Source organism: Platichthys flesus, chromosome 5 (genome assembly GCF_949316205.1).
Source record: "Platichthys flesus chromosome 5, fPlaFle2.1, whole genome shotgun sequence".
Lineage (NCBI taxonomy): Eukaryota > Metazoa > Chordata > Actinopteri > Pleuronectiformes > Pleuronectidae > Platichthys > Platichthys flesus.
In genome coordinates, this window is record NC_084949.1 from 27,401,380 (window position 1) to 27,417,266 (window position 15,887).

Here is a 15,887-nt window from a genome sequence, read left to right on the forward strand (position 1 = left end):
ACCTGTCCACCTGTCTCTCTGTAAGTCTGTCCACATGTTTGTCTGTCCACATGTTTGTCTAACTGTCCACCTGTCAGCATGTCTGTCTGCCTGTCCACTTGTCTTTCTGCATGGCTGTCTGTCTCTCTGCATGTTTGTCCACCTGTCTGTCTGCATGTCTGTCCACCTGTCTGTCTGTCCACCTGTCTGTCTACATGTCTGTCTGCATGTCTGTCCATCTGTCCACTTGTCTGTGCCCAGCACAGTTACGTGCTTACAGGTTGTATGTGGAATTTCCTGCAGCGCCTGAACGCGTCGCCGATCTGCCTCCATTTTGTGCAACTTCCGTGTTTGGGAGCGGGGCAGAGCTCAGAGCGAACCGGGGCGGACACACGCAGTCAGCGGGAGAATGGCTCTGCTCGCAGCGCAGGAGTGCGGACAAACTTTGACGTAGCTTCCCGGAAGTGTCTGCAGAGTGAGTGAAACGCGTCCCCCGGGTTGTTGGCGGTTTGTTTCGCGGTGTCGTGTCGCAGATCTCCGGGAAGAGACTCCTGACAGCTGGAAGTAAACAGCTAGCGGCTAACGGCTAACTGCGGCTAGCTGCAGAGGAGCCGCCACCAGGCTACTGATAGCCGGCTGCTCGCCTGCCCGCGACCCGCCCGCTGCCTCCCAGCCCGAGCTCCTGTCACGCCCGCCCGGACAGTGACACAGCGACCCCTTCCATCCATGTTGGTGCTGAGGACGACGCCAGCGCAGCTCCGGGTCCTCCAGCCAGGGTGAGTTCCGTGTCCGAGCTAACTTTTCCTGCGGCTAAGTTGGAGCTAGTTCCAGGTGTGTCGCTGGGGCTTCACCTGGGAGCGGCCGCAGCAGCTTCTCGCCCCGAACAGGCCGCGCTCGCCCCGCGGCCCGCAGCCCCGTGTCGGTCGGGAAGTTTCACTGAACTTCAGGCAGAGACACTTCTCTGGAACCCGGGGCTCGTGTTCCGGTGACACGGACCCGAGTGAAAGTCCTCGAAGCGGGTTGTTACTCGTCCAGAGAACCGTTGCACTGATTTCAGGTTTTTACTCAGAAACTAAAGTTTTGAAGAAGCTTCACGAGGCTCCTCTAACCGGATGTAGACATTAAACAGATAAACTGCGAAGAAATAACGACAAAAAGCGAAATAATTTAAAAATCAATCACTGAGTCAACAGGTTTTAGATTACATGAACTTTGGGACTGGTCCGAGTTTTATCTTATCTTGAATAGAACTTGTTTTTCAAGATTTATTAATAATTTCTCTTTTCAATACCAGGTGTGATTTCCTCCGTAACCAAAGTGTAGAATATTTAAAGATAAAAATACTTTTATTCCTTATGTATCTTGGTAGATCTTAGTGTCATCTCATACTTTGACAACTTGACTGTGAAAAAAAAAGCTTTCAGATGCTTTATAAGAACTTTTCAAAATTGTCTGAACTTCCAATCCTCATATTCGAGAAGTTACACAACCATTGTTTGGCATTTCTGTTTTTTTTAAAGCTAAATCTTTGTCACTTGTCTTGTTTGGTCCAACGACCTCAGAATTAATCGTAACTTTCAGTTTTTAAAGACAGAAAACCTCATTTCAGAAGCTGGAACCACGTAGAGCCAATCAATCAACTAATTAAACCATTAATTACATTACATGTCATTTCACTGATGGTTCCAGCTCCTCAAAGGACGGATATGCTGCAGTTCTTTGGTTTTACTTCGTTGTAAATTGAATGATTTTGTGGTTTGGACTGTTGATTGGACCAAATAAGACATTTGATCACATGACCAGGTGCTGTAGGACTCTGGGACATTCATCAGTGTTGTCATGTTAATTGAGAAGAGAGGATAATCATCTGGTGAAGTCCTGAAGATACGAAATGTTTCTGCAGGAAAAATGAATTTAACTATTTGGTTTTGGTTTGTTTAATTTTAATCGGTGAAATATATATTTTAAAAGGATTTTTTTGGTTCTGTATATAAAATCTCAACAACAGTTTTTCAGATCCAAATGTTTTGCCCCATCGTCTTCACAGTGTGAGTCAAGAGAGGAGAAACTCTCCCTCGGAGCCACAGGCCTCTCGCTCACTTTATTTCCTTAACCACGAACGTGTCTGACTTCCTTGTACGCCCCCCCCCCCCCCCCCCCCCCCCCTGTGCAGCGTCACACTGGAGCTGTGTGGAGTGGGGAGGCTCGTCCCTGTTCCACGGCTCTGTACCAACTGAATGAGCAGCGACATGGAGCCCAATCTCAGCAAACCTCAGCAATCATGACCTACTTACCACCTCACTCTGCCACTTTGATCTGGAGTGGCAAGGATTAGTCAGATTAGAGGGGTCAAAGGTCAGGACCTGTGGCTGTTATCGCTGCGTTCAGTTTTATGTGTAAATTAATACATGTTCATATAAATGTTCTTTTTTCTTCAAGCTACCAGAGGCTACAGAAGGAAAAAAATGTTTCTGTCAACATGTGGAATCTTATACTTATTCATAATTTAAAAATACCCAGTCACTCGTTCATGCTCCTATGTAGGGATTCAACTTTTTTTAATGATCAGTCATCTATCATTTATATTCTCAGTCTCTTGTTTTTGTCTGTAAAATTGTGAAATAACACAATATAAGCTCATTGTGATCTATTTAAACATCTTGTTTTATTCATCCGTCAGTCTAGAATCCAGAATATGTTGGATTTTCAGTTTGAATAACAAACGACATGAGCAGAAATCTGTGGAGAAGCTGGAGCTATCAGAAGTTGTCAATTTGATTAATCAATTACTGCAGCTCTACTCTGCACTACTTAAATTGTGAAATTAATAGTAGACCAATATTACGGAGAATACAGATACTTTCTAGAAAAACAATATATTTATTTATACTTGTTGATAATAGCTCTTAATCCAACTAACTCATCTTATCATTGTCTTTAGTGTTTTTTCCCAAAGGGCTACTGACAACAAGTACTCCACTTTCTTGCTTTTGAAGGAAATACTATATAAAGCTTCAGCTTAAAACTATTTTCTTGATTAACTGATTAATAGTTTAGTGTTAGATTTAAATTTGTTAATAGCTGTTTTGAGATATGAATGCAAGAGGAGATTGTTCAGTTCAGACGCCTTCATAACAGGAAACTGTCTAAAAGCTGCTGAATCTCCTCGTCTGGCCAAGTTGGCTTTTCATCCTGAGTTATCTGTATTTTTCCAGCTTCTTCTTCAAAAGTCTCATTTTCTGTTTGTCCAGATCAAAACCCGACTCGGGAGTTTTCAAACTAAAACGGGAGCAGCAGAGATTTAAAGACAAAGAGTGTTAGTGTGGCTGCAGATTAAATTTCTTCTACAATCAGGTTTCTACATCTCAAATCAAACAGAAGGACCTCATTGTGTGAGGCTGGATTATTGGTCTGATTAACAGACTCAATGGAAACGCAGCCATTGACACGAGTGTGAACGTCTGTGGCTCAGCCGTCGTGCACTCATCAGACCTCGAAATGTTTCTGTAACCCCCCCCCCCCCCCCCCCCCCCCCCCCCCCCCCCCACCCCCACTCTGTCTCTGCTGCTGTGCCTTTCCTCTTGAACCAAGCTGGCTGGTGAGCTTGCTCGGTGAGATTCCTCTGGATTCCCTCGGTGATAACCTGCCCCGACACTCAGCCCAGCAGCCTGAGGAATGGAGCGGGTGAGGGTGGGGCGAGCAGGCAACGCTGCCTGCATGAGCCAACAATGGGCCCAGCCAGCTAACTGGTTTGGGGAGATCCAGTGACCTGAGTCAGCCACATTAAGAGTAGTTTCAGGTACAGGTGTATCGTGGGTAGGTTTCATATGAATGAACGTTTAAATGGTTTGAACTGAGCAGGATCTTAATCTAAAAAACCTCCAGCTCGACTTCTAGAGGAGTGAAAGTCAAATTAAAACATAAAAGAAACTTATAACTCAAGATGTTCCAATACCAGCATCAGAAAGGCCTTCTAAAGTTTGGGTCAGCCTTTGGGGCGATCTATGTACTGATCCAATCTGTCTTAAAACAATATTAGTTTCACACGGATTCAACTGCAAATTTCTTTCTTGGAAATCACCTCTTCTGCAGTTTTGCTTTTCCCACAAAAAAATCGATCTTCAAATCTTCGACCTTCTTTAAATGATCTGATATCGATTCATAAAAAGAAGGAATCCATCTTTTAGTAGAAGCCTTTTCCCCTGAGTGACCTCATTGTACATGAGAACAGTGGGAACATTTCAGCCAGTTAGCGAGTCGCTCAACTCATATCTGTGTCTGAGTACTCACACACACACACACACACACACACACACACAGGCTCTCTCTCACACACACACACACACACACACACACACACACACACACACACACACAGGCAGTGTTGAATTGACTGGAACGAACCGGATTCCTGATCCGTCACCATCGTTTAATAACTCACTAAATGTGATCGTGGGTTTGTGTGTGAAGAGCGATGAGCAGTTTGAACGGTCATTATTAATATTGTCACTTGATAAAGACTCGTGCAGTTTATGTGAGAGCACTAATGTCCGTCTCGGTTTCTCCTGCCAGGCCTCAAGTCAACACTGATGTCCGGTTGAGCCCATCACACTTTTCACTGGAGCCAAACACAATACACTTGTGGTTTTACTTGAATGTTTCTGTCGTCTTCACAACCAAACGAGCTTTAAAAACTCATTGAGTGCATGTCGGGTCATTCTGATTCATTATGACTTCATGATCCGGAGCTTCTTTCACAAATAGCACACGTTCTGCCAAATCTGGGGATCCATCCAAACGTGGTGTGGATATCTGGTGGTTGGCTGTAGACACCAGTGCTGATGGCATGGTTCTAAAGCTGAGATTTAAAGCTCTCTAAGCCTCCTTCTGTCTGTGGATCCATGATGAAATGTTCCTCATCTTTCTCCAAACTACGCTGACGTTTCCCAGAAGCTGCTACAGCTACAGACTCCTTCCATGGAGAGAGTCGTCTTTAGAGCAAAGTGGGAACAGCCAGGGAGCAGAATGAAGCTCGTTTCTCTTTAACACAGAAATAAATCCTGACTGATGAAGATATTAGGGGGTAAAAAATATCTGATACATATTTATACTAAATACATTTTAGCCAAAATGGCTAAACAGGCTAATTATCAAAACCTTTTATTAATGAGCATTGGACCTGTCATTTTAAACTGAATATTTAGAATGTATAGATTCCTAAGAGGCCACTATAAAACTTAAAAACCTATGTTTTTCTATTTATTGTTATTCTCTTGGTCTGTATACGTTTCTATTCTTGATAATACAATTACATAACTCAAACCAAAGAACAACCAAATATATAGAGCATGAATTAAAAACCGTTTTGTTAGCCGGCCAATAGGAGTCGTCTGATCAGAGCCTCCTGCAGACGGATCAGAGTCACGACGTCCTGACTCTGTGTAGATAGTGAAACGATGAAGTCTGACTGTCTGCGTGCACGGTAACATCTTTATGGACGATGGTGCCAGCGCACAGGACGAAAAGGAACATGGCCGCCGCTGTAGCTCTAATCGTGTCCGTTGTGTTTCAGGTGTCAGTGTGCGTCGCCCCAGCTGAGTTGGTGAAGTCACCTGACGTAACCCCCCCACACACACAGACGTGCCAACAGAGGGACAGGATGCCCATTCCTCCCCCTCCCCCCCCACCCCCGGGGCCGCCGCCCCCACCCACCTTCCATGAGGTCAGTGACCGGACGGAACTCGCAGCTCGTCACCAGCAGTAGAAACAGTTCAGTGTCGGAGAATTTATCTAAAAACCACGAGTCCACGCCGGTTACTGTTTGACCAGTGAGGTGTCGATTGTGTTGACGTGTTGTGTTACATTAGACTCTCTACACTTCTTTCTGTCTGAGACGTGTCCCTCCCTCACAACCCCATATATATAGATGTATTGATATATAGATATATCTATATATCAATATATCTATATCTATTTAAATATAGATATATCTATATCTATTAAAGGCTAGATGTCTCGGCCAATGGAGTCGAACATCCGCACATGGCGGCCATCTTGTGTCAGGCGGCTCACTCACCCATAACATTGTGTTGTAATGATACGTACTTTTTAAAGAAACATAACTTGTTCAATTTTCAACCGATTTTTAAACGGTTTGGTTTTTTATAAACTTCAGAGATGTAGTTATGACACTGCATACTTATGAATAATTGTTATTTTCAATAAAATTGAATAATGTTCTTAAAGAGGTACAAGATTTCCCTTTACAAATACACATCAAGAATTCTTTTCTTTTCTTTAAAAAGTACATGTACCACTACCAACACAATGTTATGGGTGAGCGAACCGTCTGACGCAAGATGGCCGCCATGTGGCCGGAAACGTGGACGAGACATCTAGCCTTTATATATATATCTATGCACGACCCTCTCTGCCTATTCCCCCACTAATAGTTTTTTTTTTTTTCTTTTGCTAATGCTTACTGTGTCATTTACTTCACCATAGTCGAGGGTAAGGACACAGGACGTCGACTTTGTCTCTTGATGGCTCTTCTATGTTTATGGCTCCTGTTATTCTATCGTAAAAAATAACCCCCACCCCCCCCGACAGGCGAACACGACTGCTCCCAAGCTGAGCTCATCCGGGGCTAAAGGCAGAGGAGCGCTGCTGACCGACATCTGCAAAGGAGCCAAGCTGAAGAAGGTCGGTGTGGTCAGTGACCGGAGTGCCCCCGTTATAGAGAGTGAGTTCACTTTAATATTCACTCAACCATATTCCAACACACACACACACGTGTGTTGTTCATGGAATGTTTGATATATACTTTTTCGTTTCACCAGAATCAGGAGGAAGTGGCGGAGGAGGAGGAGGAGGAGGAGGAGGAGGAGGCGGAGCCCCAATGGGGATGGGGGGGCTTTTCCAAGGTGGTGTGCCAAAATTACGTCCAGTTGGAGGTAAAAACTTATTTAAAAACACCAACTGTAACAACGACCTCAGTAATAAACACACTGACACAGAACAGTGGATCTAAATGATAAATTCATCCATAGAAAACAGTTGGAGTCTTTTCCGTAGCAGAAACATCTGATTCCACGTTTTCATTTTATAATCAACAATAACTTTGGGAACCAGAAAACTCAAAAAGTAACAACAGATGGTCGTGAAGTGTATTTTGATGTTTGTCTCGACTCTTCTTATCTTCAGTGCACCTCAGTCTGTAGATCGAGTTAATGATCAGTAGATGATTGATAATGAAGATCTCTGTTGGTCTCATGTTCCTCCTGCAGTCGTTCTGCTGCAGTGCATTGACCGCCTCCTCTTTGTCCCCCCCCCCACAGATGGCTCAGCAGGGGGTTCAGTAGGCAGGTCTGCACTGAGGCCCCCGGGGGCCCGGTCCGCGGCCCCTCGCCCCCCAGCCGGCCGCTCCAGTTCACCCTCCCCACCAAACAAGCCCTCTCCACCGGAGCACCAGCGCTCCCACCGCCCCTCCCTCCCCGACATCTCCCGTCCCGCCAGCAGCGGCTCGTCCACAGGCGGCGGGATGAAGCACAGCACCTCCGCCCCGCCCCCTCCTCCACCCTTCAACAGGGTCGGCCGTGGCAATGCTCCGCCCACCCCCAACCAGAAAGCACCTTCCACATCTTCTCATAGCAGAGAGAAGCCCCTCCCCCCTACGCCCAACAGAGGTCCCACGCCCCCCAGCTCGGTGAAGCCGCCATCTTCCAGCAGACCTCCAACCGGGGGCTCCTCTGCTCCTCCGCCTCCCCCGCCCTACAGACCTCACACCTCAGTCTCCAACGGGCCTTCCCACGTAGACGGGGGCGGAGCTCCGGAGCTGCCACAGAGACACAACTCGCTGCACAAAAAACACACATCAGGAGGCGGCAACCAAGGACGAAGCCACGCGCCTCCACCTCCTCCTTCTCCGTCTCCATCTTCTCAGCCGGTCCCGAGACCTCCACCACCTGCCAGAGAGCCGCCTGGACGCAGAGCAGGTACACCTCCTCAATGTGGTTTAACCCTTCAAGACCGAAGGCAACAAATAAAACCTCAGCGTCAAACCAAACACCTAAACCCTGAAGAGCTGACCGAATAACTAACATTCATAAACACTTTATTTCTAAACCTCTGCCGCAGATACATAAATATATATTTGATATCTTAAAGATTTGGCCTTTTCCCTAAACTTCAAACTCACAGAGATTCTTCTTCTTCCTCCTCATTCACGTCTCAAGCTGCTTTCTGACATGCACTGACTTCTGGGGCATGTGTGAACACAAATGTCCGAGTGAGAGGCTCCAGATTCTCTGTGCACGTCACCCACTGGCTCCTTGGTTTGAAGTTCAGTCAACTCTGAGTTTTTCATGTGCTTTTGATTCGGTGCCTTAGGTCTTAATGGGATCAGTGGTTTCAGCTCAACCAACTTGTCCAACAGGTCGAGTCTCGTGTTGTGTCCGTCTCAGTGAGATGATGTTGGACAGCGTTGATGAAGACGTCCTCAGTCTCTGTTCTCAGCTGAAGGAATGTTCGTGAACAGGCTGAAGCACGTTTCCACTCGTCTCCTTGAATTCCCAATCGCACGTTCTGCAGGTCTGAAAATAGAGCGCAGGGCGTGAGGGGATTTCTTTGACTCTGTAAATCACACAAATGGCCTTAAAGCCAGATGTGAGTCCAGCCACTTAACACACTGTGGTTTAATCCTTGACTTGATTCCTCCAGCTGCTGGTGTTTGTGGAAACTTTCCCCTCATTGCAGCGACACTATTCAACACATGGAGCAGATATGTTGTGTGTTGACGTGTGTGTACAGGCCCAGTTGTGGATGGTGACACACAAGATGCCTCCGCTCCTTTCAGAAGGTGAACTGCGTGTGTGTGTGTGTGCGTGTGCGCGCGTGTGTGTGTGTGTGTGTGTGTATAGAAACAAACACTGGAGGATGAAAGACCCCGTCACCTACAACCTGTAAAACTGGTAAACATAAAAACCTTTAGTTCCTCGGTGCAGATGAATAGAAACTTTCATTTCCTGATTTGAATCCAGAGTGAACTCCAAACAGGAAGCCACTTGTGAGCTGAAGCTTTGTGTTGTGATTGGACAACGGAGCGATTCTCCACAAGGCCTCCTGGTTCCTCTGCATTCCTCAAGCCCTGTGGAATATTCCAGCATTCCTTTTCCCTTCACTGTGCTCACAGGACGTCTGATCCTCCTCTTATTCTCACCCCTTCACATTATACTCCTCTTTTTCATTGCTGCCATCAGTCGAGGACAATGATGTGTTACTGGTCCAGTGTCGGCTGGAACTGGGAATAATTCCACCGGCCACAGTTCATGACTGTTTCTGTTCCAGCTGAACTGGGACCCACTGGTCAAGCTGCTTCACTTCTGTGTAAAGTTTATTACTGTGACCGTAGACATTTGCTTTGTTGTAGTTTTAAACTATAGTTGTAAATAAAGTTGGCCGACATGATGGCTCCGAAAAGTGAAGCCAAAGCGTCTTGAAGGCCCCCTGGTGGCCGGCTGCGCCATCGCTCAGGAATTCACTCACTGACTCTGTGTCACTTTAAACTTTTCCTTGAATATTAAGTTCAGTGTATTGATGGTTTGTTGAAGTTATGTTGTAGGTACTGTGTACTACTAGTGTGTGTTTGTGATTGTGTGTGTGTGTGTGTTGTCCAAGCAGCTCCCCAGGTTCCTCCTACCGGGTCTCGTAACGGAGGTCGGGACGCTCCTCCGCCACCCCCCCCGTACCGTGTCAACAGCTCTGCGATCTCAGAGTCCCTCAACCGAGTGGGAAAACCTCCTCCTCCCTCCTCCTCCTCCTCCTCCATCTCGTCCTCCACCTCCTCCCGCACCCCGGCCGGACCTCCTCCACCTCCACCGCCCATCAGGAACGGCCACTCCAACTTCTCCTCTTCCAAGTCCATCATAGGTGAGTGGGGACAGAGCAGCATGGTCTCATTCCTTCTGCTTCTCCATGGTTTCTCTTCACAGACACAGAAGAGTTTAGATTCTCCCGTCGTCCTCGTCTCTGTTTGATCCTCGAGTCTCAGGATTTGTTGACGTGTTGATGTTGAAGCACAAAGCCATGTGAGGAGAGAGAGAGAAGCAGTTGATCACAACAGTTGTCGAGCTGAGCGGAGTTTCAAGTGGTAACACAAATTAAAATGATCGACCTCTTCTTAAAAATCCTCCTTCTCTTCCCTCAGATGATTTTGAATCCAAGTTCAACTTCCACCCGATGGAAGAGCTTCCACCTCCGGAGGAGTACAGGCACTTCAACAAGGTCTACCCCAGCAGAAACAACAAGGGTACGGCTGCAGCAGCATCATAGTCAGTGGAGACCTGGTGGAGCACAAAGTACTCACATATACATATATATATATATATATATATAAATACAACATGTCTGATCTTTAGCTTCCATCAGTCAGGTGAATCTGTACAATGTGTTTTCAGATGAGTTTGTAGTTTGGATGCAGATCTTTACCAGCTCCGACCTTGAGTAACCTCTGTCTCTCTGCCCTCAGGCATGATGAGAGGAGCCCCTCCAGCGCCGCCGGTCGGGAGGTGAACGGGCCTCAGCTCAGGACTTGAACTCTCAGTCAGCCGACTCGGTGGACGGTCAGGAGGGAGTGGTGAAGACGCACTCCAATCACACACACGCTCGACACTAAACACACACACTAAACACACAACTTCACTAACATCAAACCAGCAGCCAGAAGCACAGTGGCCAAAAGAGTGAACACTACCACAGCACGCAGGTGGGACACGACTCGGAGTCACTTTCTCACTTTGCACGAGAGAATCACAAACACTCGGAGACGAGAAGCCGTCTCCAGCGTCACGACTGAGACACCTGGACTTCCTGCTGACCGGAAGCAGAAGCCTCTGTTCCACACCACAGATCAGGACCCAACTCCCAACGCTTCCACTCTGTGCATTCCACCTTTTTAAAATGCATATTCATGATGACAATGCTGATTTTCATAACTCTGAATAACATCTTTTGTTTTGTTTATTTAATTGTTTTTCTGGTGTCAGAATTAATTTGCGAGGGAGAGAAAGAAAGAATCAACGCTACGAATGGAAACTGAGTTTTCATCAAATGAATCCCACTGAGGTGTTGAAGCAGAACTGATGAGGGGCTGGTTGATGCTTTTATTTTGGAGGGGGGGGGGGGGGTTGTCTGAGTCATTCCAGCTGTGCAGGTGAGGCTGCGTTTAGATCCTCTCGTGTCAGAGGCCAAAAGCAGGTGAAGTCAGGTGAGCTGCAGAGAGAGGAATGTCTCCACACTGGTTTTCTATAGAAAGATCATTTCTTCTGGATCGTGGACGAGATGAATCACGGGAACATTCAGCCTCGCTGCTGGTTCACTGTCACGTTCAGATCGGGTCGGTTTCCTGCTTCTCTTCTTCCTCATCTCTCCTTCATCTGGGGACTTTTTTATTTCCATCTTCACTCGATGTTGCACAGGAGCTGATCTGCTCCACTGAGACACTGTGCACGAGGCTCATTCATGCACGTGACACATCAGGATCCCGTTCACATTGATGTGAAACAGGAGGAAGCTGATGTGTGCGACCAGCTGTCATTCACGTAGCCAGCGTCTCTCTCTGGGTCCGAGGCTGAATTGTTCTTTGCTCCTCTGGACCGTGTCTTGATGATATTTAGCTGCAGAGTTGTGGAGGAGCTGATCAGGGATCAGTTATCACTTTCTGTGGATTTCCTCTTCCAGGGAAGTCCGTGTTAGATCTCCACTATGTTCAGAACTTCCCAGTTGGACCTTTGTGCTGGTGGCCAGTGGGAGAAGCACGACGTGGCCACAGGAGGCGCTGTTGGGAACTTGCTCTGCAGTTTGTACAGATTGGAGCTGGGAGCAGCGAACCAGAAACAAGAGGAACACTTCAGGGCCAGATGTTTGAAGAACATGGAGCTTCTTCACTACACTTTGCTTTTAGCTTGACTTTAAAACACTAATGACATATTCAAAGAGACCAAGCAGGAGAAGTGACCACGAAGAAGAGCTTGTTCAGGGCCGACTCTCCGTTCTCAGCCATGTGGCGCCCCCTGCTGGTCTTTGCCTTACACACATCTGTTGTCTCTCTCCGCGGTACCAGTGCTTTTATTCAGATTTATTTTTTCTTAGGGGGAAGATGATGACGTCAGAGTAAATAAGAAACGAGTCTCTTTGAAAATGCAATAAATATTGTGTATTTACATAATGGAATATGTTAATCATAGTTGTTGATCTATTTTGATGTTGTAAAAAGGTTGTAATATAGGAAAGAGAGATGGTGAAGAGTTGAACATTGAGCAGACTCTCTGGATGTGTGACCACATGAGGGTGAAGGAGCTGAACGGACGTGTGACACTTTGTCAACAAGAATAAACTTTGGGGATCATGTTTCTTTACAAACAACAACACCCAGCCGGCGGGTGAACGAGGGAACCTGGTGGCTGATGGACACGAGAAACACAAAGGACAAATGAAAGTCCACTTCCTGTCCAGCGTGTGCGTTCACCTTGACCCACAGGTGAGGCGTCACGCTGGTCTCCTCAGGTTCTCACCTTGTCTCTACTCTAACAAGAAGAAACCAACCTGTGGTCATTTCATGTTAACCAACCCTTGTTTTTATCATTTGAAATTAATTCAAATAAATGTCTTCCTGTCGGGGAAAAGGGAACCTGATGCTGCGTCTGTTTTTATTCTGCTGGATTCCTCTGGACTGAATCTGTGTCACCTGGAGCAGACCAATCCAGAATCAGCACTTTGAAGATGTTGTTCCAGACGTGTGAGGTGGTCTGCCCCCTCCAAATGGTTTCTCCCACATTAGGAACAGTTGAAGCAGATTAAACAGTTTATACATGTTCAGAGGAGACAGGGACAAAGTTAATGGTAATAATGTCAAATTAAATACAATGAATAATGTGTCTCAATTAGAAAGACAGAATGTGGTTCTACACACATGGAGACATACTGAGGGACAAAGGTGGACAATAATAAAGACACACTTAAACACACTGTATGTAACTCTTTATATATATACACACAAGCCACTAAATATTATATTAAAGGGGTGGATACCTCCTCTTACTCCTATGGGGATACAAATATATATTTACATGTAAAAAAAGATAAATAACTTAAGGGTTGTTTCAGTATCATTGAAGAACTTAATGAATGAAATAACAATTGTAATGATTGTACCAGTGTTCCTTCAATTGTTGTCCTCTATATAAGCACCATAGAGGAGCAACACCCATAAACTAACCATTAATCATCAAAGAATCAGATCTGTAATGTTCTGCTGTCTGAGAACAGGACAAGAATTCAAAAAAGATTTTATCAGAAATTACTGAGTTTTCAACATTGAATTGTTCAATATATAAAAACTCTGTCCCAGTACATGTCCCCTGATCGTTCATAAACAGCTCTGAGGACACATTGGGACTCACAGGGTTAATAACACCAACACCTTCCGCTGTCTGCTGCGTCGATGGGCCGGTCCGACTCAGCAGAGGACCCCCCCCCACCACCACCGAGAGGGACAGGGTGGAGCCTCTCACACGCAGACACACATCGGCCTGAGGAGGGCAGCAAGTCCACATCACTGAGAATCTTACCGATTCTTAATGGTGGTTTCCATTATGTCAAACTGGTGATTTTGTTCTTGTACCTGCACCAAGGACGAGATGTTTCCACCAGTTTGTTTGAAGAGGAAAGAAAAGCTGAGTCATGATTCCAGTGAAGTCGGTGGAAGGATGTTTATTGAGCATTAAAGCAGAGACAAGTAGAAACAGAACTTTTCTCTGAGATGTTATTCTTCTCCTTACATCTGGTTTGTCACAGAGGACATGATCCATGTGTTTGACTCATTGACTGAATATAAAGGCTTTGACTGGGATGTGCTGCTATTATACTGCAGCGCCACCTGTGGGTCAAAAGTAGAAAAGCAGAAATGAAAACGTCCCATTTTTAAGTCCAGAGTTTTGATCTTTTGTGTCAAAGACAAAACTCTGATTTTAAACTCAAACTGATTTCAATGTGTTTAACTTTGTGTTGAACTAAATCAATTTGTGACGTGAATCCAGGAACTTTAAGATCATAAACAAACATATACACAGAATGTGGTTCTACACACATGGAGACACACTGAGGGACAAAGGTGGACAATAATAAAGACAAACTTAAACACACTGTATGTGACTCTTTATAGAGGGTTTATATATTCTGCTTGTGTTGTGTCATTTCAATAAACACATTCTTCATGTGAATAAACACAATCGGGGACCGGAAGGTTCCAGTCTATATCTTCAATGTTCCATGAAGATCTCCCCTCCCACCTGTTGAGAGAAGAAGACATCAGTGTCACAGAGACTCACTTCATCAGCTGTGAGTCAGTGATGCAGCTCATCCAGTAGAAAGAGCAGCAGGGACTTCAGTCCTGTTCAGAGGTGGAGCAGCTTCCTCTCTGCTTCATGTTCACGTGTTGGAATGAACACGCTAAGAGCTCAGTGTGTGTCCTCTGCATGTCAAAGTGCAGAGTGGACACCTGAGAGGTGGATTTACTGCTGTTACAGGTGAAGCCATGTTTCACTGTGTGTTGATGAACATCTGCTTCTGACAAACTGGGACCAGAGGAGACAGATGGACCTCAGCAGAGGTTCTGCTCTGTATAAAGAGCTCCTGGTTACCATGTGGTGAGGAGAGGCTTCAGTCCCACTGATCTCAGAGCTGTGACAAAGATCCACCTGATCAGTTCTTCACTGATGAAGTGAGAGGACAAACTGTCTCAGAGCAGATGAAGACGACACCGTCTCTGTCCCTCATGTGAGGCTGTCAGCTGTGGTCCAGCTTGTGTAAGTTACAGCGCCCCCTGGTGGCATCTGGTCAAAATATATTACGTGACCACGACATAATAACGAGTGAACGAGATAAATAACTCGAGACCACGAGATCTGAATCTGTTGTTTACTAACAAGACGAGTGGAAGACAAGAAGACACACACTGTCTCTGAGGACACACTGTCTCACTGTCTCTGAAGACACACACTGTCTCACTGTCTCTGAGGACACACACATGGACCTGTCTCCAGGAAGCTGAGGTCATCTGGTGTTTTGGGGACAGGATGAGTCTGGAGACATTGAGATGTTCTGGGTGAGTTAGAGATCAACTGAACCAACCAGACGTTGATTTAAACTTCCCTTATCCGTCCCTTTAAGGAGAGTGAGCACCACACAACAGTGTAGAGTCACTGTGGTCAGTGGGCGGAGCTTCTATACGGGTTGATCTCCAGCTTAACCTGGAGCAGGTTAGCTGTCATCAGAAGTTCCCATGGTGATTGACCTGGTTAAGAAGTGGACGAGCTTCGTAGAACTGAAAAAACTAAACCTGAAGTGAACCTGATAACCACAAATCCTGCTTGGTAGCACAGACCCTGGATCTGTGATACTGACTGTGTTTAGTAACATACTGATGAAAGCAGCGTGGACTGACTCCAACCATCTACTGACCTCAGAGTCTCCAGTCGACAGGTTGGACTCTGCTGTAGATCAAGCAGCTCCTTCACTCCTGAGTCCTGCAGCTTGTTGTAGCTCAGATCCAGTTCTCTCAGATGAGAGGGGTTTGACCTCAGAGCTGAAGCCAGAGAAGAACAGCTGATCTCTGACAGACTGCAGCTCGTCAACCTGAATAAATAAATATGAATATTAGAATGTGTCCTCCTGTTGTTGTGGATCGTCATCATGTCAACACAGACTCTCAACATGCTGCTGACCTCAGTTCAGTCAGTGACCTGAAGATAAATATCAGATCAGACATGTTGGACCATTGTTTCATTCATCAGCTTCTTCTCTGTGTGTTGGTCACTGAGCAGGTTTGTGTAATTAAACACTGTTTAAAGTAG

At 45.9% G+C, this 15,887-nt stretch overlaps 1 protein-coding gene across 2 annotated transcripts; it reads left to right on the forward strand.

Annotated features, from left to right (window-relative positions):
- The first annotated feature begins 198 nt into the window (after positions 1-198).
- On the forward strand, positions 199-12,669 carry LOC133954061 (WAS/WASL-interacting protein family member 2-like). Of its 2 annotated transcripts, none has more exons than XM_062388339.1 (8): positions 199-755; positions 5,552-5,701; positions 6,589-6,721; positions 6,819-6,932; positions 7,317-7,973; positions 9,655-9,906; positions 10,184-10,285; positions 10,505-12,669. In XM_062388339.1, the coding sequence occupies exons 2-8, from the start codon at positions 5,639-5,641 to the stop codon at positions 10,546-10,548; spliced, it is 1,365 nt and encodes a 454-aa protein (XP_062244323.1). In that variant the 5' UTR covers positions 199-755; positions 5,552-5,638; the 3' UTR covers positions 10,549-12,669. The 2 variants fall into 2 exon arrangements, with proteins under 2 accessions (XP_062244323.1, XP_062244324.1); XM_062388340.1 differs by having other exon boundaries at positions 203-755; positions 9,658-9,906.
- The last annotated feature ends 3,218 nt before the right edge of the window (positions 12,670-15,887 follow it).

Excerpts from the sequence above, each read along its gene's own strand:
- LOC133954061 (XM_062388339.1), top strand. The coding sequence starts at position 5,639 with ATGCCCATTCCTCCCCCTCCCCCCCCACCCCCGGGGCCGCCGCCCCCA. Across the intron at positions 9,907-10,183 it reads CTCTTCCAAGTCCATCATAG|ATGATTTTGAATCCAAGTTC; the intron begins GTGAGTGGGGAC and ends CTCTTCCCTCAG. Across the intron at positions 10,286-10,504 it reads CCCCAGCAGAAACAACAAGG|GCATGATGAGAGGAGCCCCT; the intron begins GTACGGCTGCAG and ends CTCTGCCCTCAG.